Here is a 22,869-nt window from a genome sequence, read left to right as displayed (position 1 = left end):
TGCAGCTGGTTTGTTGCGCAAGCATTTGGTGAGGATTCGTGGAACGGTTCGGTGAAGGGTGTATTTATACCCCTTCTCCACACCGGTACACCCTCCTCTTCCCCGCCAGTCTCCCCATTCCCCTTTTCCTCACATCGTTCACACGTTCTCAACGCCGAGTCGTCGTTCCGAAATGGACGCTGAGGGCTTGACGCCCTCAAAATCGGTCGCCTGCGGCGAACGGCTTTCGCCTGGGCGGCAAGCGGCCCCGCCTGCCAGGCGGACAGCATGGTGAAGATGATCACCGTCATCTTCCGCTTGCGGAGGGGGTGGAGATCATTGCGGGTTACCCCGCTGGCAGCGTCAAGAATCCCTTGATGCACCGGGAGAAAGCTGGCAAAGCCAGCTGTAACGCTGACTTCTAAACGATAGAAGGCACAGAGGTTCTCTTGCGTAAAGGTTTACTTATCAGAGGAGGCAGGGGATCAGACACAAAGGCTTCAAGTAACACGTTACTAGTATATAACAAATACTGTATTGAGTTGAGCACGAAGCTCCTATCTAAGGAAATACTATCTACTTATATAGTGGCGTCGTGCCTAGTGGACTCTTGGGAACTCACTTGAGTCCTCGGAGTCCTGGACTCTTAGGACTCTTCTCATCATCCTGCGAGTCCGTCACGTGCCTAGTGGACTCCTGGGAACTCACTCGAGTCCTCGGAGTCCTGGACTCTTAGGACTCTTCTCATCATCCTGCGAGTCCGTCACGTGATACTTTCGGAACTACTATTCCCCGCTGCCCCTCCAGGTACCAGGGCCGGTCTCATGCGACCTCCCTCCTTCCTGTCCTGTAGTTGGCCAGCCTTCTTGTTCCGTCGTAACACCAGCGGCTTCGTCAGAACATCCGCGAGCATCTCATTCGTCGGGACGTGGTCAATGACTGTCTTCCTGAAGGAGACCAGTTGACGTACGTAGTGATAACGAACGTCAATGTGCTTGGTCCTTCGGTGGGACATCGGATCCGCCGAAATCGCCAAGCTGGCTTCGTTGTCACCGAAGAGCTGGACGACGTTTCCTCTTCCTCCGAGGAGGTGTTTCCGGTGGATCTCCTTAAGAAGACCACGTATCCACTGGCCCTGCTTGCTTGCCTCGCTGAGAGCGATATACTCAGCTTCAGTTGTGGACGTAGCGACGCAGCGCTGCTTCGCTGAAGTCCAGCTTACCGGGCCACTGTTCAAGAAGAACATGTGTCCTGAAACTGAATGGCGATCAATATGATCGCTGGCGTAATCAGCGTCGCTGTATCCTCGTAGAGTTGGGGGAATATTGCCCCCTGATCCCCCAAACGTAAGCCGTAGATTCCGCGTCCCTTTTGCATATCGAAGGACGTGGAGAACCCCATTCCAATTTCGAACCGTAGGCCGCGCGCAACTCTGGCTGAGTTGCCCCCATGCGTAGGCAATATCTGGGCGAGTGCATGTTGCAAGCCACGCCAGCGAACCAATTCCTTGTTGATAAAGGTGTTGGTCCGTCTCCAGTTCGTTGATAGCTCCTTTGATCAGGGCTGTTCTATCGGCAGCGGGAGTCGTATATCTCGTCGCTTTCTCAAGCCTGAAGCGCTTGACTATCTGGTCGATATATCCTTCTTGGTCCAAGAAAAGAAGACGGTTCTTTCGATCGCGAGTAACTCGGATCCCCAGTATCATACTGACTTCGCTGAGATCTTTGATCTGCCAGCGCTTGCGTATTCCTTTGACTACTTCGTCGATAGCTGAGGGATCCTTTCCAAGGATCAACATATCGTCAACGTATAGACCAAGCAGCAGCTTTCGGTCAGCTGTTGTGAATATACTTGGGTCGCTGAATATCGGTTCAAAACCGAGCTCGGCGAGCCCCTTGCACGCTTCAATATACCACTCCCTTCCTGATTGCTTGAGTCCGTAGAGGGACTTCCGCAGCCGTAGAACGTAGCCCTCTGGGCAATTTAAACCCTCAGGAGGCCTCATATAGACCTCTGCGTGAAGATCAGATCGTGGATAAGCACTTACCACGTCGATCTGACGGATATCCAGGTCTTCGTGGGCACCAATTGCCAGCAGTAACCGCAGAGATTCTGCTCGAATCGTCGGTGAGAATGTCTCAAGATAGTCATCTCCTGAGACCTGCCCAAAACCTTGAGCGACGAGGCGTGCTTTGAAGCGGTCAAGCATCCCGGTTGCGGTATACTTGACGTTGAATACCCAACGGCAACCCAAAACCTTCTTTCCTTTTGGGAGCTTCGCGTGCTCCCACGTCCTGAGGGACTGAAGCTGCGAGAGCTCTTCCTTAACGGCGAGAGTCCAGTCTGCTCCGTGTTCACCATCGTTGACAGCTTCGGAGTATCGTTCTGGAACCGGGATCTTCTCTGATGGTGGAATCTTCAGTGGGGTGGCGACGAACGCTTACTCGAACGGCCTCGTCGCCATTCGCGCCCTGCTGCTTCGCCGCACGGCAGGCTCTTTGGCGACCTCTTCATCGAGTGCACTTTTAGCTTCTGAGTGAAGCTGATTGCTCACACTGTCGGAATCCTCTTCTCCTTCGGGAGGAAGACCAGGAATCGATTCCTGGTCATCGTCGTCGTCAGCAGATTGAGGTGTATATTGCTGCGTCGGTGGGCTTGGACGGTGGATGTGCGCATCCCCTTCCTCAGGTAGTGTTATACTACCAGGATGATGCCCAGCCACCTGACTGTCATCACCGTCGCCTGATCGCTGGCGTGGTGGTGATGAATTCTCACCTGTCATATCTTGATTAGGTAAGGTGGTGACGGGATGGCCCGTTCCGCGCCTCCCATACTCCACAATGTGGTCACGTGACCCTCCCCCATCAACGACCAAAATATCATCACCAGCATCGTGAGCACCCCCTATTGGGGTATCGCCGTCAGTGCTCTGGGGAACCATGGTGTCGATAGCAGGTTCCCTCACTGAGTAAGCCTCCATGGGGTCGAAACCCACGCCATCGATATCTTCAGGTTCGTAATCAACTGGAAGATCGAGACGCTCTCCTTCGACGAATCGTGGACTCATCGAGAAGATAATACGATCGCTCTCCGGATTGTATAACCTGTACTGTCGTGCGGTGGGCATATATCCCACGAGAGCAGTCCGTACAGCGTTGGGAGCGAGCTTGTCGCCATCCCTTTGCTGGTCCGCGAGGTTTGCGTATGCCACGCAACCCCACACACGAAGGTGGCCTACGTGCGGTTCCTTACCGCTGTAGACCTCCTCAGGAGTCTTGCCTCCTGGCCCAACCGGCGTCCTGTTCCTCAAGTAGGAAGCTGCCATGAGGGCTTCATCCCACAACTTCCTGGGAAGCCGTGCGTAAGAGAGCATCGCTCTCACCAGTGAGACCAGCGCTCTGTTGAGTCGCTCGGAAACCCCATTCTGGTAGGCAGTATACGCCGTCGTATACTCAAACTTTATACCCTGAGATGCTTCGAGATCCCCTTGTATACCGATATATTCGCTGCCATTATCGCAGCGAATGATCCTGATCTTTCGGCTAGTCTCGAGCTCCACTCGAGTCTTGAATTCTGTAAAGATCCCTCGTAATTGACCTGGTGTCTTCATAAGATAGACCCAGGTCTTCCGAGAGTAGTCGTCCGTAAACGTAGCAAAATAGATATTGCCACCGTTGATGGACGGTGTCCTGTATGGCCCCCAGATATCGCTGTGGATCCTGTCGAGGAGGCCTCCTGCGTGCTCTGCTGCCTTTCGATTGATGACCCGCGTACTCTTGTTGAGTAGGCATTCATGACACGGGTCGACAAGATCACCAACTGGTCCTGGTAAACCGCACACCACAGTGTGCACCAGCCTCAGACTCTTGGTACTCAAGTGCCCGAACCGACGATGCCAGAGCATGGCATCCTTTGGTGATGTCGCCACTGTGCGGAGCGCAGTGACGGCGCCTTCCTAGGTGCCATCGAGGACGTAAGAACGTCCCGTTCGAATGGCGGTTCCGATTACCTGCCCCCTTAATTCGAGGAGCATCTTGCCTTTGCTGGTTGTCTTTGTCATGATACCCCTGTCCTGGAGATGGGATACGAGACGAGGTTTCCAGCAAGCTGCGGAACATGGAGCACCTCATGGAGCTGAATGCGACGCCTCCCTCCCCGGACAGCTATGTTGAAGCTGACAGTGCCTTCAGCAACAGCTTTGATCGCTGCACCGTTCGCGAGTCTCACTTGGATTGGCTTGTCCAAGGCGAAGTAACTGACGAACGCTTCACGAGCATATGTCATGTGACGGGAGCACCCCGAGTCCATGATCCAGGACATCCCGTGGGCATGATCACTACCAATCCAATTGGTAGTAGCCTCCTCCCCATCCTCGATCGCTGCGATCCAGGACGTTGCAGTGGTTGGGGCGGCCTCAATCCCGGCAGTGTTTGCCGACTCTGGTTGAGGCGATAACCCCTTTCCCCCCCCAGGTGCTGCGAGAGGCCCCGTCGACGGCCCTGCCGTCTTCGGCTCTCCTCTCTTCCTCGCATGGCAATCCCTTTTGAAGTGCCCAGCTTTTCCGCAGTGATAACACGTACGAGTGTCCTTCTGGGTGGACTTTCCGTTCTTCGCGCCGCTCTTTGCCCGTCCACCCCTTTTCCCTCTCGAGTTCTCATTCTCCATAGAGATGTAGTTGGCAGACTCGATGACGGGCTTCGATTGCGTTGATTCTTCCTCGATGTCCATAAACATTTCGACAAGGTCCTCGAAGTCCGTAACCTTCGCCAGTCTTGTTTGAGAGCCTGGAATGCGGTAGTCCCCCCCTCGGTTTCTCATAATTGCCAGGAAGCGGCTCTTCTTATTCGCATCTGGGGGGCGGCTTTCAGGGTTTATGGCCGAGATATCCTCCTGGAGTTTGTTGAGTGTTTTGGCGATGTCGTATACGTCAGTCGTTGCTGGCGGCATATAGGATGAGAAGGCCTCAATCTTCGAATTCAAGCTGTAACTCGCCGCGGCGGGAGTACATTCGCTGAAGCTGGTCCCATATCTCTTTCGCAGTCTTGAGGTCGACTACTCGGTCGATGACTGCTGGCGTACAGCCTTCCAAAATGACTTTCCTGGCCCTATTATCACGGAGGAAAGCAAGCTGTTCCAGGCGACGATCACGATCCTCCGTGGTCTCATCCTTCACAGCGGTCTCGAGACTAATCTCGAGCTTGAAAGTTGCGTCGATGGGGCTCCAAGCTTTCCTATCGATGAGCTCCATCTTCATTTGGATAGCCCAGTTTCGATAGTTTGGTCCCGATAGCTTTTGGATTCGGGACCGCTCGACAATGGTGGTTTCCGAATCCATCGTCAGTTATCACTTTTCCTGCTTTGTGAAGCTGGACTGCCACAGCCGATTCGGCGGCTTGCTTGGTGGTCTTCCTTTGACTGAGAGTTACCGACGGGTAGCTCAGCTTCTCACTTTATCGATGTGAGACTTCGGAATCAATTCCTGGTTCAATATACGAAGCTTTCCTGAGCGTCACCGGGCTCATAACCTGTTCGAAGTGATTATGGGAACCGGGGATCCACACCCAAAATCGGGTGGTATTCTCCGGTAACCAAAATTCTCACAACGGCACAACGGAACAGGAGGCTTCAGGTAATACAGTATATAGAATAAATAGATCGATTGAATTTCTACACTGTCTAATGGGCCTACGTACAGTATTTGTAGGCTTCGTAAGGAAGCAGAATATGGGGCTGAAACCCAGTATACACCAGGTTCTGTTGGTGAAGCAGAGTGTGCATCACGACCCAACCCGAAACCCGTCCTGAGACTTCGACGGTCGGTATTCCAGAACGATCATTTTCACGGCCAAAAGGCCACCGTATTCCATAGCGCACGTCCCTACTCCCAACACTAACCGAGTCGGAACCGAGTCGGATGGGTTTCGGATACTTGAGAAAATCGACTGACGGGGTTCCCCATCATCTTTTTTGTATCCTTCGTAGTAGACCTATAGGATAGCATCCGTTTAGCCTCCGACTCGCACTCTCATATGCTATTACTGTGAGCTGGGTGCCCTGTGTCCTTACAAACTTGAACTTTGGCGGCATAAAGGTCCAGTTGGTAAACTTCACAACACTGTTCACCATATACGCAGAACGCCCCAACGGCGAGAGGAGTTTTTCTGAATCCAACGGCAAGAAGGATTGGAAATTGAGCAGCTGATGGTTGTTGCGGATAATGCCACACGCTGGAATTCAACATACAGCATGATTGAGCGGGCTATGCGTTTGAAGGATCCAATAGATCTCTTTGCAGCAAGAAGTTTCGGCAAAGACATAGCTCAAGATCAACTGACACGGGATGACTGGGATCAGCTTACATGTATTCTAGCTCTATTGAAACCATTCAAAGAGTTAACACTGCGCATGGAAAGCCAAGCCAAGGATGGAAAACGTGGATCAATATGGGAGATTCTACCCTCGATGGAGATTCTGCTGCATCATCTTGAAGCTGCAAAACAAGATTATGAACACTTAGGTTACGATCACATTACGGTTTGCATCAATAACGCCTGGAAATTACTCGACAGATATTACAATCTCACAGAAACATCACCAGTATATGTAGCAGCGGTTGTCCTAAATCCACAGCTTAAATGGAGCTTTCTTGAGCAACTTTGGGAGCACCGCTCTGATTGGATATCTGAGGCTCATAAAGCTGTCGAGCATCTTTGGACTACAAGTTATAAAGACCGCAATCCCAAATTGGCTGGGACAAGCAGGGAGACACGTGTTACAGTCCCAGACATGGATATACTCGAGCAGTTTTTATCCCAGCGATCAGACTGTAGACTGCTGGCTCAGCTACTGGCAGACGAGTATGAGGATTACTGCTACATCAAACCAGAAGCTCGTGTTAGCAATATCATCCAATGGTGGAATGACCATTCTACTCTGTATCCAGCATTGTCGAGAATGGCGCTAGATATCTTGTCAATACCAGCCATGTCAGCAGAATTTGAGCGGATGTTCAGCAGTGCTAAACTGCTAATCTCAGACGCTCGAAACAGACTCAAAGAAGATATTATTGAGGCATGTGAATGTCTCAAGTCATTGAATACTGCCGGCATGTATCGTAGCTACAATTAGACTTCAATCTATTCATTCAAATCACATCCAATTCCCACCCCTTGGCAGACCGTCTATTTGGTCTATTTGGTCTGCAGACCTTGGCAGACCGACTAGACCAGATCTCAAAATTAGCCAGACCGACCGACTGGGACCCTTTGGTCTGGTCGGTCGGTCTATTGACAACACTGACGCCAAGTGTGGAAGAGGTTGATACCTGTCTAATACCTGTCGAGCCGAATGAAGCCGTGGCGTGACTTACAGAGGGAGATGCCAGGTGTATATAGCAAGGCTACTCTAAATTTATAGACATTATTGGCAATATAGAACACAAATAAGGCATGCTCATTGTTTGTAGTTATGTGAATAGTGGCTGGCTCATCGTCAACGAAAGCTGCCTACCCCCATCATCACACAATTCCCGATCAAAAGCGACCGCACGAGCAATACCCAGCATGACCGACCCAGGCCGTTGGAGTCAATACTAAGAGCTCATCAGACTATATTGATGAAGGGGTATACGTTGGGCCATCGGCCGCCCAACTATAGGGTTCACATTGATAGTTGAAGGTTGATATTATGATCCTATCTACAATATCCTATATTACCCCGCAGTTGGGCGTAACTATTCGTGGTTATTCGGAACATGTGCAATACTGAGGGTCACCACACGACCATCATATTATATTGGCTCCAGGCGGTCGTCAATTCCCCATAATAAACCTTGCTCGGTACCTCATACTGTGCCTGGTACCTCTTATTTATTCTATAAATTAAAATGCCCTAGGAGGATTGCACCAACGCAACGATACTCTTACTTCTCTAGTGTATGAGGAATTATTGTCTTTAACATACGACCATAGACTCAAGAAAATCGGGTATCCCGTCCACTCTGCCATACACAAGCTTGCGTCTCGCGACTCCCATCAATTCCGTAATCGTCGGAACCGACCCTATGGATAGGGGCGGGGTAAGCAAAGAGCGAGCGTTCGCGGAAGCAAACGGCGTTCGCCACCGGCACTCTTGTATTGCGATATCACGACCAGCAGTTCATTAGTACGCGATTTGCACAACGCAACTCGGCCTCTTCCAGTGTGTCTTGCCCCATCATATTATCCTCTTATTTCTGAGAGGGAGCCGTGCTCATTAGAGTGACTAGAATATCCCACCTCGGTAACCCAAACACCATGCCTCGCAAGAAGGCCTTACTGATTGGCATCAACTACTTTGGTACCAAGCATCAACTGCAGGGATGTATCAACGATGCTATGAACCTTCGTGAATACCTTGTTCAGAACCATGGCTTTTCGGCTTCACAGAGCGACATGGTCATGTTGACTGATGCGCCTGAGAATAGAGGGAGCCGTTGGAGCCTACCGGTGCCAATATGATGGCTGTGAGATGTCCTCCTGCCGCAATAATTACCTAGGCTCTGACTACCTCCTGTAGGCTTTTCGATGGCTCGTCTCTGGCAACAATCCAGGAGACTCCGTTTTCTTATCCTACTCTGGACATGGAGGTGGCTGAAACCTCATCCTATCTATGCGAGAACTTCTAACCTTTGGGTAGCCCAGGTTAAGGACCCAGATGGAGACCGAGAGTCTGGGTGAGTGAACCTACGCGATATATCGCACATTCCCTGCTGACAATGTTGCAGTTTCGATGATACTATTTGTCCCCTAGACTTTGAATCTCATGGACAGATAGACAGTGACACAGTATGTGTGGGAAAAGAACGATCGGATATGCCACACAAGCAAGAACTAACAATATGCTAGCTCCACAAAGCCATTGTGTCACCGATGAACCCCCGGGCTCGTCTAACAGTTCTTTTTGACTGTTGCCATAGTGGTTCTGCGATCGAACTTCCCTTTGTCTATCGACCGAATTCGGCAGGACAGGTTAAGCTCGTCGACAACGTAAAGCAGGGTATTAGCCTTGCTGCATCGGCTTTTAATCTCCTGCAAGGAGGATTCTCTGCTAAAAAGATCCAAGACGCCCAGGCCCTCTTTGGAGGAGCACAATCTTTCTTTGCTTCTCTGCACCATCAAGGTGGTGGAGGTCCCACCAACGAGAATGGCCTGGGTGAGGAAACCTTTGTCGAGGATTGGAAGAATGAGGGGAAGGATATTTGGATGTTTAGTGGATGCGCTGATAATCAGACGTCGGCCGATACAAGCATTGCGGGGGCTGCAACAGGTTCGTTAACGTGTCTTGATTGTCTTGGTATTAGTTAGTAAGCAACACTAATGTCGACAGGTGCCATGTCGTATGGATTCATCAAGACCATGAAAGAGAACCCGAATCAGAGCTATGTTGAGGTAAGTCCTGTTTCCTTAAAACATACACTAGCCCTTTACAAGTAGATGTCGTCTGACGACTTTATAGGTCCTTCAAAATACTCGACAACTCTTGGCACAGAAATATCAACAGATACCTCAATTATCTGTAGGCGGAGAATATGACCTACGCCAAAGAGTCTCTGTACGTATACATCAATTTTGTTTTACTAGGACAGTGAACTAATTGTGGCTAGTTTTGAAACATCTTCTTTAGACGATGAACAGATTCAGGGTTTGTTTTATATCCGCGATGTTTTGCACACCTAGATGCATTATAAAATAATGCATATGCCTACACCTCAAAGTCTTGTCCATACACAATCACTCCTACATTCTCAGGCCAGCTACAGCCAGCTACAGCTAACGCTGCGCGTTATGCACACCCCTAATCCTTCCACGTCACAGTCTTGGTAATCAGAAACTCCTCCAGCCCCTGCGCCGCATTGAACCTGCCCCATCCGCTATTCCTTACGCCCCCATGCGGCAACACCGGCTCATCATGCACCGTCATGCTATTAATATGCACAGCCCTATTCCCATCAGTATACACCCACCCACTCACTCACATCTCCCCAAGGACAATACTCACCCCGATTCCAGCTTCTTCGCAAGCCTAAACCCCCTCCTCAAGTCCTCAGTGAATACAGCAGCCGAAAGCCCATAGCCCCCACTGTTCGCGACCTCCACCGCCTCCTCGTCAGACGACACCACTCTGCACGCCGCGAGCGACGCGAACGACTCATCTAGCCAGAGGGGATCCTCGTCGCCTGCGCCGCCGACGACGACAGGTGCAAGGCGTATACTCGATGCCTTTTCGTCCAATTCGGCGGCGTCGACGGAGCCGTGGATGAGGTGCGCGCCGGCGGCGAGGGAGGACGTGACAAGGGCTTGGACGCGTGCTTTTGAGGCCGCGGAGACGAGGGTGGGGGCGTCAGATGGCGGGGCGGAGGAGAGCGCTGATTTGAGGGCTGCGAGGAACGCGGGGGCGATGGCGGAGTGGAGGATGATGCGGTCGGTGGACATGCAGATTTGGCCGGACTGTGGGTGGTGGTGGTTAGCAATAGTCTCACTTGATTAGTTAACCGGGAGGCGGGGGGTTGTTACGTTTAAGAAGGCCCCTGCGATGACGGATTGCACGGCGATGTCGAGGTTAGCATCTTCGCATACAATGGCGCTGTTCTTCCCGCCTAGCTCCATCAGGCAGGGCTTCAGCTGCATCCCCGCTTCCTTTGCGATGCGACGCCCGACCGAGGTGCTGCCTGTGAAGTTGATCTTGCGTACAGCAGGATGCGCAATCATAGCGTTGACGACAGCGGGCGCGTCGGCAGGGCGGCAGGAGACGATGTTCAGGCAGCCGGCGGGGAGGCCCGCGTCGGCGAATGCGCATCCAATGGCCCAGTAGCAGCGCGGGGAGAGGTCGGACGATTTCAGCACTGTGGTGTTACCGCCGGCGAGGGCGGTGGCGGCGGAGCGGATGCCAAAGACGTAGGGCGCGTTCCTGGAGACCGGGGGGGGTAAGCATGGGATTGATAGCGAGCAGCGGTGTTGGGGGGGCGTCAAACGCGGGAAAGGAAGCGGGGATCTAACTAACCAAGGTACTATCCCGAGGATGACACCCATGGGCTCCTTATACACGATGGCGCTCTGGCCCTCCTCTTCCACAGTGGGCACGCTGCCGCAGACGGAGGTAATGCGACCTGCGACGTCGCGGAGCATCTTGATAGCGAGGGGCACGACGAAGAACTGCGAGGCGCCTACGTCGGCACCCATCTCCGTCCGCATAATTTCGGCATTGGCCTCGGTGCGCTCCTCGAGGAGGTCGGCTGCGCGGAGGAGGATGTCGCGCCGCGCGGTGGGCTTGGTCGCTGACCAGGCGGGGAAGGCGGCGGATGCGGCGTCGACGGCGCGCAGGGCGTCGGAGGGGGTGGCAGAGGTGCTGGTCCAGCAGGTGGTGTTGGTGTAGGGGCTTATTACGTCGAAGGTTGAGGGGCCGGTCTCCTCGATGCCGTTGATCCAGGAGGGGACGGCGATTTGCGAAGGTGCATCGCCGTTGGTGTCATTTGATACCATCTCGGTGCCGTTTTGTAGCATGGCGTCGGTTTCGTTCTCACTGGTATCTCCCAAGTATTGTGTTTTGGCATCCTTTGTCATGTGAAAAAAAAAAGGAGTTTCAAAAGCTCAGGTGTACGTAGAGTGGTACTTGGTGGTAGGATTGGCCCTGGGACCAGTACAGGCTTTCGTCCCCTATGAGCCATTTAGCAAGAATACTGGCAATTTACGTAACTTAACTTATACGGAGATTGGCTCGACCCAGCCGTGTGGCACGCTTCAAGGAGGCTTGTACATGATTAAAATCAGTAGCCCCATGCCTCACATGGGTATAGTATAATAAGGGTCGGACTAGCGATGTTAAAAGTTTTGTGGGTGAATCCGGAGATGGCAGGGGGTAAGGCAGGAATTGGGACATGGGTACGTGTAGGCTGCGTTGAAATTCTTCCTATAGTATTTTGTATGTAGGAAATTCATACTCTTTCTATAACTACAATGCATCACCTTACTCGCGATGAGGGCTCCGCTCTGTCCTTCGCTCTCTAAATTGGGAGTTCTAGCAAATAGCAGAGAACGAACCTAGGCTGTACAGAGCGGCAGGCACGGTATGCCTGCCATGGGCCTCTAGCTCCAAAAAACAGGTCGGGTAGGCCACTTATCCTATCCGACAATCAAGTTGACGAGGTTATTGAGTTATAAGCTTTTCTCATCAGAATAGGCGTATGCAATATACGGAGGTTATAGAGCTTCTAGAAATTCCATGCTCGCGGCTGTACTTACCCGGGCTCTCTTAGTAAGAGGGTATAATAGAAGTGAGTATTGCCAATTATTTCAGAGACAAATCGACGAAAGTGACTTAAGTTGGCCATTACCCATAGAAGCTAGATACGGAATGACTAGGACAGAATCCTTTAGACCGACGAGGGGAAACGTGGGATGATACTTCTAGAGGTTGTTCTAGGGCGCTGTTTCTTAGGTGCTCTCGGGAAGGGTCCTACGCTCTTCTAGGAGAAGGAATTTGGGAAGATTGGAGCTGAGACCTATATGGCTCATACTATCCCTCTGATTCACGGCTGGCTACGTCTGTATCTAGGCCTTACATTAATGCAAGATGGAGCTCCAGGTCACCGAGCGGGTGCTACGATTAAGGAGTTGAGAAGCCGTGGCATTTACCCTATTGAATGGCCCCCGTACTCACCGGATCTCAACCTGATTGGACGGGTATGGCATATTATGAAGAATTATCACTCGCATTCTCGAGTCATCGAGTCGTATGAGAATCGGTACTTCAGCCAGAATTGCCAAGCCAACCTACGCAGGGGGCCCTGGCCGGATCCACCGACAAAACTTTTGAACAACACTTCGGTATGCTGTGTCTAAAGCTAACAGGCGGCTTGTCTTGGTTCGCAGCGGGGCTAAGGAGAGGGGAGGAGGTGTACAGTAATCTCCGTAGCGGATGTGAGCGAACCATCGATTTAACCTTGCCCGATTGACCAAGACCAACGCTAATGGCTACATAAGATGATGATGATACAGACGCGGGTGTAACCCGCGGCCCCCGAAGGGTATGGGGACGTGCTAAGCTTTGGGTTTATGTACAGAATATGAGCTTAGAGAGCAGTAGAGGGCGGTGCCTCGGAGATTCTCCCGAAAGGGGGTGTATGCGGGACCGCTTGGTCTGATGCGAGTTGATGTTATGTTATGAGCCACTGCGAGTGTGGTGTGCAGTGTGTGCCCGGCGGCCTTGCTGCGGAGTTGCAGCTCTGTAGCTTGGGTATGGCTACATAAGAGGCATGGGGCTTGCATATATACAACGTAATAAAGGGGTGCACTTATTAGCCTATATTCTTGGTGGAGGTGCGGGTACGGGGGGTATAAGAGACTTTGGCTTTATTTTGCAACGGAGGTTAAATAGTATATGCTATATGCTAAAGCCAGTGTACATACTATAGTCTTTCACGTGGACCATTCGTAGATCCTTCTTCTAAGCACCATCTTCCTTCTCGCCGATAATCCTCTCACCATCCTCGGTCGCCGCAATTGTCTCGCTAATATGCACCGTGAGCTTCCTCACCGAGTGCCCCTTCAGGATCACCAAGACCATCAGCACATCCACCGCCAGTACAAAAATCGCACCCATGCCCCACATCCAGCCGACGCTCACCGCCATCTGCCACTGGGTGATGATCAAGACGCTCATGAGCGCGACGCTGGCCTCGACGGGCGTGCGCAGGAAGCACTCCACAATGTAGTTGTAGCACACGGGCAGGACAAGCAGTGCAGCGAACCAAATCAGGAAGCTCGCGAGCGCGAGAACCATGGTGTGGAGGTGTAGCTGTAAACCCGCGCCGTAGATCGCGACGACGGGGGGCATGAGGTAGATGGCGAGGGTGGAGGCTTGCATGATGGGCAGGCCGCGGGGGGCGATTGTCCTAGTGAGTGTCGCGATGGCGCGATGGCCCGATGCCCCAATTTCCCGACAGGTTCCCGGATAGATGCAGCTCACATGCACTCGATATATCTACAGCAAACACTGTACATCCATGTCGATCTACCATCCCATCGTTAGCCTGATGGCAGATCGATCCTCTAAGACCAGTTCCCTCCCAATGGAATATTACAAGACTATTCCCATCCCTTTGCATGGCCGCCCCGGCCGCCATCACTTTTATGTCGACTGTGCCACGCTGCCGGGCCAAAATCGAACGATCAAATCGTCCTATTTGCCCTGACTGCCCTGACTGCCCGCCACAATGGCGCCCAGTGAGAGGGGATGGAAGATGATCATTATCGTCACGGTGCTGGTCGGTCTTGCCACAATCGCTACCGTCCTACGCGTTTTCGCTAGGCTCAAGCGCCAGGTCACGATTGACATGGACGACTACCTCTGCTTTACGGCGCTGTTTCTCCTATATGGGATGTTCGTGCAGTTGATTTTCTGTGAGATCATGTCCCCGTGCAAACTCATCTAGCAGCTAACATCAAAACCAAGGGTGTGCCATCGGCGGTAACGGAACTCATTTTTCAGAGCTCTCTCCTGAAACTCTCATTAGATTCAGCAAGGTCCAACAACCCGCCTCCACCCACGCCCATCTCAGCCACTAACCCTCCCCAGATCTTCATCGCGAACCAATTCACCTACTTCGCTCTCTGCCCCGTCCTCAAAATCTCCATCATCTGCTTCTACCGTCGCATTTTCCCGAACGCGACCTTCCGCCGCATCTCCGCCCTCATAAACTGGCTCATCGGCCTCTGGGCCGCCGCCATCTTCCTCACCTGCGCGCTCCAGTGCCGGCCCCTCCGCGGCTACTGGGACAAGTCCGTCGACGCCGTGTGCATCGACGGCACCACGTTCTTCATCGTCAACCAGACCTTCAACGTCATCATGGACTTTGTCATCCTCGGCATGCCCCTGCCCATCATCTGGCGCCTCAAGCGCTCATGGCAGGATAAGCTCGCGCTCAGCTGCGTCTTTGCCCTCGGCGGCTTGTGCGTCCCGTCCTCTGCTCAGAATCCAAACTCAGCTAACCAACCACCCCTAGTGTCTGCTTCGCTAGCGTCTACCGCATCGTCGTCCTCTTCTACATCGACCCCGCCGACACCACATGTAACCTCCCCCCCTCTTTTCCAATTCCCGGCTCGCAGTCATTTTGCTAACCCCGCCCTAGATACCGTCTACCAAGCCAGCCTCTGGACGCACATCGAGCCTTCCGTCGGCTTGATCTGCGCCTGCCTCCCGACAATCCGCGGCCTCTTCACCTTCTCGTCGTGGCGCGCGGGGACGCTCAGATCACAGGGCCCAAAATGTGTCGGTTACAGCACGAGCTCGAAGTCGCTTGGCACCCGTCGGAAGTCGGGGAGTCAGCTGGGGAACTCGGTGTATATTAAGATGAATGAGAGGGTGGAGAGGGAGGAGAAGGGTATGGGGATGGATGAGGAGGAGATTAGGGATGGGAGAATCATTGTCAGGACGGATATCAAAATTGTAAGAGGGGAGGAATAGAGGTGTGTTGTGTATAAAAAGGGTGTTTATCTTAATAGGTAGCAGCGTTATATAGACTACAGAGTTATTGCAACTAGGTGTTGGTACAATACAATCTCTATAGAAGGATACGCTTAGAACCGAAAATATAAATTCTTATAGACAGGAATCCTTATATGTAGGATCGCTACCTACACTAAGATTTAGGCAGACCTCTAATGTGCTATGCGCTAGAACTTGGGGATTTAACACAGAAATGAGGCGCACAACATAATGACAGTTTGCTTATGATCTAGTATACAGCCCGTACTAGGCTAATTTACAGCAACAGTGCTATGGTCATTGTGAGTAGCAAATGTTTCATCTTCAAACTGCCACGTCCGCCAGGTACGGATGCCCTAGCGCTTCTCTCGCCGTTGGCCTCTTCGTATGATCAATAACTAATAAGTACTCAATAAACTCGATCAGATCCTGCGGCACCCCCCCAATTCTCTCAAGCTCCTGCCGTACCGTCCCTATCGTAATAAATTTCATCATCTTCCCCGTCTCCGGATCCTCGTACTCCTCTTTCTCCAGCGCCGTCGCTAGTGAGAACTCATCGAGGAAAGCCTCGTTCACAGGAGGCAATATCGACCCTACGAGGCGGATGGTTTTGGCTATGCACCATGCCTCAGTGTTGTTATCTATGATCTTGTCGCCAGCGCCGAAGACGAGCCTTTGGGCAAGCCAGTATGTCAACTTGGTAGTTGTTAGATTCCATATCTATTAGTAGGGTTTGGTTGGTAGGGAGATTACCGTAGCGCCGAGGGACCAGACGTCGGAGCTGTGAAAGCACCCGAGGCCACGCCAGACTTCGGGGGCACGGGTCGGTAGGCTTTGGATCCGTGTATCATCGTAGCCTTCTCTGAGCACTATATTTCTTTTAGTCTCGTTTGGTAGGTAGATAAATGCTATCTTACTGTTCCCTAAATCGCCCACCTTAACAACAGGGCATGCACTGTCGACATTTGATAGTAGAATATTATTCGGATTAATATCTTTAAAATCAGTAAGAATCTTTGCCTGTGTGGGTAAGGTTTGGGGAATAATACCTGAATGGAAAGCACCGTACGTTTCTTTTAGAAAGGCAAGTGTTTCTAGGACTGACCTTGCGATCACACGTGGGAGCTCAGGCTTGGAACGAAACCTAGAGTATGGCACTTTGCGAAGATCCTGATCCATCCACTCGAACACCATGCATTGCGGCTCTAATGGTTTTTGGGGGTCAAAGCTAATAACATCGCGGAGCGCTCTTATTGTTTTACATGAAGCCATGTGCGGGAGTTCGTAATTGTTTCGCTCACGGTTGAAGACATACTTCATAGACTCATCTGTCTCTGTCTTGATCACAGCACTATAAATAAGTCAACGAGCTATCCAACAAGGGCTCTCATGATAGACAAACAGTTGTTGGGCGCCTAGAGGTATTTCTTCGGAAGTACTGCTAAGAATTGCGGCCTTAAACACCGTATTCGTTTTCAGGGCCTCGATAATTTCGTATAGACCATTCCTCCCTTTCAGAATCTGGCCAACGGTGACTGGCAGCTTTGACATGGCAAGATGGGCGGGCAGCTACAAAACCGACGATATAGGAGAAAGCACAAGAATCGCGCTACCAAAATAGTGGATCCCTAGATTCGCGGCCCCTCAACTTAGTGAGGTTTGCTCCATGCGACGGGTAGCTCTACCCTTGTGTCTGCCTTAATTTATGGTAAAAGAATCATATACCATGTAAACTAACTTACGGAGTAGTAAAAAAGAAGGGCAAAAACTCCATATACCTAGTAAAACAATAAATAAATTCTATATACCCAGTTCCATCCCACATGACCCGTCCAAGCCCAATCTGGAAACTCCCCCCGTTCTCATATGAGGCCAATTTCAAAAGCAACAGCCAACTACACATGACAAATCAGTTGTCATTAATTAGTTTTAACGATATAAAGGATTCTTGTAAGAGCATAGATCAAGTCAAGCAATCTATAGAATATAGACAAGGCTGGATTTCGAATTGGGATTCTAGGTAGAGAGCAAGTTTTAGTTCTAATTGGAGTTCATGAGCTATACACACCAAGTCCTAAAAACCGAAGCTTAATTACAGTTGCTGAATGCTTACCAGGGGACAATCGCTTCCTCCGACTGTGAGCGAAACACGAACAGGCGGTCCCGACGATTAATATCTACAAAGTACACATCCCATCCCACCCTACCCCTTCTGCCCCCCCCTCTTCATACTCCTCTTCATCTCCCTCTCCTTCTCCTTCTCCAAATACTTCTTCTGCGCCTTCGCATCCAACCCCGCCAACTCCCTATCCCTCTTCGCCTTCTTCGCCTTCTCCCTCTCCAGCGCCCTCTCCTCCGCCTTCCCATCCATATCCGCCTTCACCAGGCGCTTCACCACATCCTCTCTCCCCCTGCGCACCTTCTTCAGAACCTCCGGGCGGAAATGCGCCTTCTCGACTAGGAAATCGCCAAGCTGCACGAAATACGTGAAGATCGGCAGCGTCGCGGTGTAATCGCCCGAAGCCGGCAGACGGAGGGATAGGTAGACCCGCTTCTTTGACGCGGTCTCGTCAACGCTGAGGGGCTGGCTGATGGGCTGGTCCGTGATGATCAAGTGCTCGAACGCCTCCCCAGCTTTCTCAACCGCAGCCACAAGCGCGGGTGTCAGCATCGCCTCGGTAATCTCGGCGCTCTCGGACATGACAGTCGCCCACTCGGGGAGACGGGGGTGGTCCTTGGTGACGGTGATACTAACATCGTATCTCTCATCGCGGAGTTGGCGCATACGCTCTTTATGCACAACCGCCCAGACGAAATTATCATACCCGCTCTTCCCGCCCTTGAGCTCCGCCATACCAGGGAGTCCGAGGACGGTCAACGCCTCTTTCCCATCGAAGGGGTAGAGGATCGCTGAGACCCGCTCGACGGGCGCGGGCATGGAGTCGAAGAAGAAACCAGCTGCATTCTCGATGAATTGGAGGACGGGGTTGTAGCGCTTGAGAAGGTCGATCTCGATGTCCAAAAACGCAACATTAAGGCGTCCCGTCGCGTACCCGAGGAAGTTACTCAATCCCACCTCCTTCAGCACCTCCCCATCCTTATCCGCCTTCGCAAGTGCCCTCGCGAGTCCCTCTCCCTCCGCATCTGCCGCACTCGGCTGCGGCGGCGCGAATCCGACTAAAGCGAACTCATTATGCAGCACGGGAGCGTGTGCAGACGCCCAAGCGCGAGCGCGGCGACGGTTCGCGCGCGTGCCGAGGATGTGGATTGTACCGAGGGCGAGGAGGAGGAGGAGGATGTAGCCTTCGCCGCGGAACTCGGAGAGGGAGTGTCGCTCGTGGATGTTGTACCATTTTGTGTAAGGGACGGCTGGGGTGGAGGAGGCGGCGAGGGGGGTGGTGCCGGCGGGGTGGACGAAGGAGGAGGGGGTGGGTTCGGGGGCGGAGGCGAAGTCGGCGAAGTCTGGGAGGGGGGGTTAGAGAGGTGGTGGTTTGGTTGGATTGGGGAGGGGGGAGGAGGTTTGAATTGGGGCGGGAGGGGAGGGAGAGTGGGAGGCGAATGGGATTGGGGACGCACCATTATCCGCAACGACCTTATGCTCGTCCTTCTTCGACCCTCCAAAGAAACCTTGGATTACAGCAGCCATTTCGTCTCCCGTCACGAAACCTCAATTGCGTGGTTCGAAGGTGGCAGCGCTGCGTGCGTTGCTTCAGTCTCGAGTTGGAAGGGAGCTGCGGTTGTGTGGTTGGGGAGAGCTGTGGAAGCAGGGAGAAGCGAGGAATTATTGGTGGGTCGGGAAATTGTTGTTCCGGCCACGTTTTGGGATGACGGATGTGGAGATTTGGCAGGGAGTTTGTGATGGGGTACGCACTTACCCCAGAAAAGGAAAATGATAGATGGAGAAACAAATGGATTGATGATAATTACTGTTGTTAGTTACGTTGTGTTGGGACTTTCTATGCGGTTTTGGGATGTATTTACCTTTCTTCCCCCTCTCTACCTTCGTTCTCCTGGGCACAATCCGCAGTGTCAATATAGATATCACTTGTCTCACACCACCTCGGATCTACCCTATTATTCCAGTAAGATTCCTCACATACACCTATCACATTCACATCACCATCCTCCCCCGTCGTATTCATGATATTGGTATTGGTATTTCATATCGTACAGCACTTGACTGAATCTAATCCCCCTGCCCCCCTTTCTTACCCCATTTTCCAGGTAATCCGCCCCCCCTTCCCCTTCCCATTCCCCTTTTCCTGTTCCCCTATTGTCCCCCATTCCCAGAACCAAAAAATATAAGGAAGCCGCTAAGATGAGCAAAAGAGCAAAGCCATCCCTCCGCCGCCCATACGTAACCCGAAAAACGCCGTTTGATTATCCAGCCGTAGGGCTGTCGTTGAGCCTCGATCCGATTCCATGCCTTGGTATCCTTCCATCACTCCCCAAAACAAAGCATCCCGCTCGAAGCAAACCCCCCGCCACAGCCACACCATCTTCCCTCCCCCTACGCTCGCGCTCAAGCGCTGCGCTACACTCCGCCCTCCCCCTCCCCCAAATCCCCCTTAAAACTCTGCAACCTAACCTCACAATCCTCACTCCCCGTACAAATCCTACTATCACTCAACCCAATACACGTAACCGGCCCCGCATGCCCCGCGAACGTCCTCTCGCACCTCCCCGTCCTCGCATCCCACATCTTGACCATCCTATCCTCCGCCCCTGAAACAACCCTGAGCGTATCCCCCGCCAGTGCCCATACGCCCTCGACGTGGCCGAAGAATGTTTTCAGGCAGCGCCCGGTATACACGTCCCACAGCCGGACGGTGGAGTCGAGGGCGCCGGTTAACATGTAGCGCGGCGGCAAGGGGCGGTTTGTGGCGTAACCGGCGGTGAAAGCTGGGCCGAACGAGGAGCGGAGGTCGGTGGGTTGGGGGAGGTCGGCGGAGGAGGCGTTGGAGGATGCGTCGTCGGCTGTTGGGGAGGGGTCGTCGAGTTCCGGTTCATAATCCGCCGGCAGCGACAGAACCTGCTGAACCTGTCCAACATGCCCTTCAAAAGTCTTGATGCAGGCCTTAGAATCGAGGTCCCACAGCTTGATACTACAGTCGTCTGACGCAGAAAAGACAGTGCGGGATGCGGAATCGACTTTGACGGCGTTGACCCAGTCGCGATGCCCTTTGAGCGAGAATGTCGATTTATCGGAGAAATTCCAGATCTTGACGGATTTATCGACGGACCCGCTGGCGAGGAGGTTTCCGTCGAAGTGCAGCGACATTATACCCCCAGTGTGGCCTTGATATGTGGACATGCATTCCCCCGTCCGCCAATTCCATACCTTGAGCATCCGGTCCAGGGAGCCGCTGATGAGTTTCGTGTCGTCGAATTGCAGCGACCTGATCCCGGAGGTGTGGCCGCGGAGGGTGCGCAGTTCTTCCCCAGTATCGATATCCCAGATCTTGATGGTGGTATCGTACGACCCCGTCGCGAGGATGGAGTCGTCGAACTGCAGACACATGACGCCGTTTGTGTGGCCGCGAAACACTTTCGTGGTGCAGCGCCCGTACTTCCAGTTTGTGCCTACTTTGAAGCGGTCTTTGTAGACTTCTTTCCAGGGCCGGAAGCGGGGTGTGCTGGTGCGCGATACGACGCCGTTGGCGGCGGGTTCGATGGTGCGCAGTTTCTTGATTTGCGTGGGCGAGACGTGGCCGTCGTCGGAGAGGGACGAGGAGGCGGAGCGTTTCCTCCCATTCTGGCCTGTAGCAGCCAACTCCAGTCTTGGGATCGAAGCACTATCCGATGCCTCAGGCTGCGGCGTGAGTTGAGGCGACCACTCATTAAGCCCCCTCCCCGTCGCACGGAGCTGTTGCTGCCTCTTCCAATCCCTCAACCTCTTCCTCTCCAACAGCGGCAATCCCCACCCGCACTTCACGCACTTGCGATCAATATGCTGCTCACACATCTTATGCCAGACGACATCATCATCCGCCAGGCTGCGCCACCGCTGGTTGACTTGCGCGGCTTTGCAGAGGGATGTGGTGTCGAGGTAGCACAGGATCTTGAATGAGATTTCGGAGGGGAGCGCGGTGATGAAGTCGATGCGGGTGAGGTCGCGGACGGCGGTGGAGAGGTAGGAGAGCTGCGGGAAGCAGCATTGTGTTAGGATGCCTTGTAGTATGAGGTTTCGGTGTTTTGCCGGCGCGGCGGAGAAGAGCGACCAGACGTGCGATATGCCCTGCTGGTCGGCCTGCGACAAGCTCTCGAGTTCCTATTATCGGCACAAGTCAGCCAAAATCCCATCCATACCCTACTAACAAAAATTCACTTCCACCCTTTCCTCCCCGAGGATAACCGCAATAAAACTCACCCTCTGCAAATGATCCATCGACGGCTCATCCGCCGTCCTCCTACACTTCAGATCCGGCCTATGCCTATAACAAAACTTGGTACTCGGATCCTTCTCCCTCTCCACGCCCTCCCTCGCCGTCCCCGTCGGCGCATAGGCCGCGGGGATGTGGCGCGCGAGGAATGGCGCAATGGCGCGCCCGGCTATCTTGTTTGAGCTCGCCAGGCGCATGCGCGAGAGGGTATCGTCGTTGTCGTCGTGCGAGTGCGCCTCGTAGGTGTCGTTGCAGCTGTCGTGGATGGGTGGCGAGGGGAAGGGGGTGCCGTTGTTGGTGGAGGTGGAGGGGGGAGGGGAGGTCGGCGCTGTCGCCATGGTGGTGGTCGGCATTGTGTGTTGTGGTTGTGTTTGTCGAGAGAGAGGAGGGGTGAGGAGGAGAGAGGTCAGGTAGTTGTCGCACAGGACAGTTCAGGCTCAGCTGCTCCCTCGTGGCGGTGGTGGTCTCGGTCTCCGCGGCGAAGAGTGTTCTCACGTGCAGGACGTGGCAGATCGGACATGGAGAGAAGGGAGCGGACAGAGGGGGATATACGGAGATGGGAAAATGGCGCGCCCCGATGTCGCCACGGGGTTGATCTGTGCCTGGTTGCAGTGTTGCTGTCCGTGGTATGCGGTAATGTCAGTGTATTCTTGTATTCTGAGTCGAGAACTGTGTGTTGGGGTTGATGTGAAGGCGGTGCGGGATGGCGTGCGATGTCGACATGGACGTATAGTATGGACGGGTTTTGCTGGTTAGAGCAGATTGCAGGCTATGGGAAAGTTTCGATGGGTTGTATAATACAATAGTAGCAGACAGAAGAAGAACTAGACCCTCAATAATCGCCACAGTTGAAGGTTCTGTATATATGGAGAATATAATTAGAGATGGTAGTATAGTATGGGTACAGGCAAAAGCACGCAACCTGTAGGCTGCGGTAGTGGTCAGTATTGGATCCTGTACATCCCCAGGACTACGTAGTTTTCGT

At 52.8% G+C, this 22,869-nt stretch overlaps 7 protein-coding genes across 7 annotated transcripts; 2 read left to right on the top strand and 5 right to left on the bottom strand.

Moving 5' to 3' along the window:
• Window positions 1-8,427: 8,427 nt before the first annotated feature.
• VC83_05919 (uncharacterized protein) lies at window positions 8,428-9,628 on the top strand (the record flags this gene model as incomplete). Its single annotated transcript, XM_024469526.1, has 7 exons — window positions 8,428-8,482; window positions 8,536-8,692; window positions 8,744-8,804; window positions 8,865-9,285; window positions 9,346-9,407; window positions 9,475-9,570; window positions 9,623-9,628. 7 exons carry the CDS (start codon window positions 8,428-8,430, stop codon window positions 9,626-9,628), a joined length of 858 nt encoding a protein of 285 aa, XP_024322491.1.
• A 385-nt stretch (window positions 9,629-10,013) lies between these two features.
• On the bottom strand, window positions 10,014-11,700 carry VC83_05918 (uncharacterized protein; the record flags this gene model as incomplete). The annotated part of the gene is made up of 3 exons (XM_024469525.1): window positions 11,020-11,700; window positions 10,533-10,926; window positions 10,014-10,466 (listed from the first exon to the last, which is right to left on the bottom strand). The coding sequence occupies exons 1-3, from the start codon at window positions 11,577-11,579 to the stop codon at window positions 10,014-10,016; spliced, it is 1,407 nt and encodes a 468-aa protein (XP_024322490.1). The 5' UTR covers window positions 11,580-11,700.
• A 1,694-nt stretch (window positions 11,701-13,394) lies between these two features.
• On the top strand, window positions 13,395-15,627 carry VC83_05916 (uncharacterized protein). The gene is made up of 5 exons (XM_024469523.1): window positions 13,395-14,417; window positions 14,470-14,540; window positions 14,593-14,966; window positions 15,020-15,084; window positions 15,146-15,627. Exons 1-5 carry the CDS (start codon window positions 14,231-14,233, stop codon window positions 15,478-15,480), a joined length of 1,032 nt encoding a protein of 343 aa, XP_024322410.1. The 5' UTR covers window positions 13,395-14,230; the 3' UTR covers window positions 15,481-15,627.
• VC83_05917 (uncharacterized protein) lies at window positions 13,462-13,881 on the bottom strand (the record flags this gene model as incomplete). Its single annotated transcript, XM_024469524.1, has 1 exon — window positions 13,462-13,881. The coding sequence occupies one exon, from the start codon at window positions 13,879-13,881 to the stop codon at window positions 13,462-13,464; it is 420 nt and encodes a 139-aa protein (XP_024322411.1).
• Window positions 15,628-15,740: 113 nt separating the features above from the next.
• On the bottom strand, window positions 15,741-17,175 carry VC83_05915 (uncharacterized protein). Its single transcript, XM_024469522.1, has 5 exons — window positions 16,904-17,175; window positions 16,551-16,852; window positions 16,419-16,496; window positions 16,255-16,370; window positions 15,741-16,197 (listed from the first exon to the last, which is right to left on the bottom strand). The coding sequence occupies exons 1-5, from the start codon at window positions 17,050-17,052 to the stop codon at window positions 15,826-15,828; spliced, it is 1,017 nt and encodes a 338-aa protein (XP_024322409.1). The 5' UTR covers window positions 17,053-17,175; the 3' UTR covers window positions 15,741-15,825.
• A 510-nt stretch (window positions 17,176-17,685) lies between these two features.
• Window positions 17,686-19,415, bottom strand: VC83_05914 (uncharacterized protein). The gene is made up of 2 exons (XM_024469521.1): window positions 19,078-19,415; window positions 17,686-18,963 (listed from the first exon to the last, which is right to left on the bottom strand). Exons 1-2 carry the CDS (start codon window positions 19,145-19,147, stop codon window positions 17,705-17,707), a joined length of 1,329 nt encoding a protein of 442 aa, XP_024322408.1. The 5' UTR covers window positions 19,148-19,415; the 3' UTR covers window positions 17,686-17,704.
• A 620-nt stretch (window positions 19,416-20,035) lies between these two features.
• Window positions 20,036-22,865, bottom strand: VC83_05913 (uncharacterized protein; the record flags this gene model as incomplete). The annotated part of the gene is made up of 2 exons (XM_024469520.1): window positions 21,872-22,865; window positions 20,036-21,772 (listed from the first exon to the last, which is right to left on the bottom strand). Exons 1-2 carry the CDS (start codon window positions 22,235-22,237, stop codon window positions 20,036-20,038), a joined length of 2,103 nt encoding a protein of 700 aa, XP_024322407.1. The 5' UTR covers window positions 22,238-22,865.
• Between the last annotated feature and the right edge of the window lie 4 nt (window positions 22,866-22,869).

This window comes from Pseudogymnoascus destructans (assembly GCF_001641265.1).
Source record: "Pseudogymnoascus destructans isolate 20631-21 unplaced genomic scaffold scaffold_16, whole genome shotgun sequence".
In the NCBI taxonomy this organism is placed as follows: domain Eukaryota; kingdom Fungi; phylum Ascomycota; class Leotiomycetes; order Thelebolales; family Thelebolaceae; genus Pseudogymnoascus; species Pseudogymnoascus destructans.
The sequence above is the reverse complement of the archived record's forward strand: the minus strand, read 5'-3'. Positions and strand labels throughout refer to the sequence as shown.

Bases quoted from the DNA above. Each gene is read 5' to 3' on its own strand.
- VC83_05916 (XM_024469523.1), top strand. From the start codon at position 14,231: ATGGCGCCCAGTGAGAGGGGATGGAAGATGATCATTATCGTCACGGTG. The intron at 14,418-14,469 runs GTGAGATCATGT...ATCAAAACCAAG, and splicing joins GTTCGTGCAGTTGATTTTCT to GGTGTGCCATCGGCGGTAAC. The intron at 14,541-14,592 runs GTCCAACAACCC...AACCCTCCCCAG, and splicing joins CTCTCATTAGATTCAGCAAG to ATCTTCATCGCGAACCAATT.
- VC83_05915 (XM_024469522.1), bottom strand. From the start codon at position 17,052: ATGTCAAAGCTGCCAGTCACCGTTGGCCAGATTCTGAAAGGGAGGAAT. The intron at 16,497-16,550 runs GTATTATTCCCC...CTGATTTTAAAG, and splicing joins GTACGGTGCTTTCCATTCAG to ATATTAATCCGAATAATATT. The intron at 16,198-16,254 runs GTAATCTCCCTA...ACAACTACCAAG, and splicing joins TCTGGTCCCTCGGCGCTACG to TTGACATACTGGCTTGCCCA.
- VC83_05914 (XM_024469521.1), bottom strand. From the start codon at position 19,147: ATGGCTGCTGTAATCCAAGGTTTCTTTGGAGGGTCGAAGAAGGACGAG. The intron at 18,964-19,077 runs GTGCGTCCCCAA...CCCCCCTCCCAG, and splicing joins TAAGGTCGTTGCGGATAATG to ACTTCGCCGACTTCGCCTCC.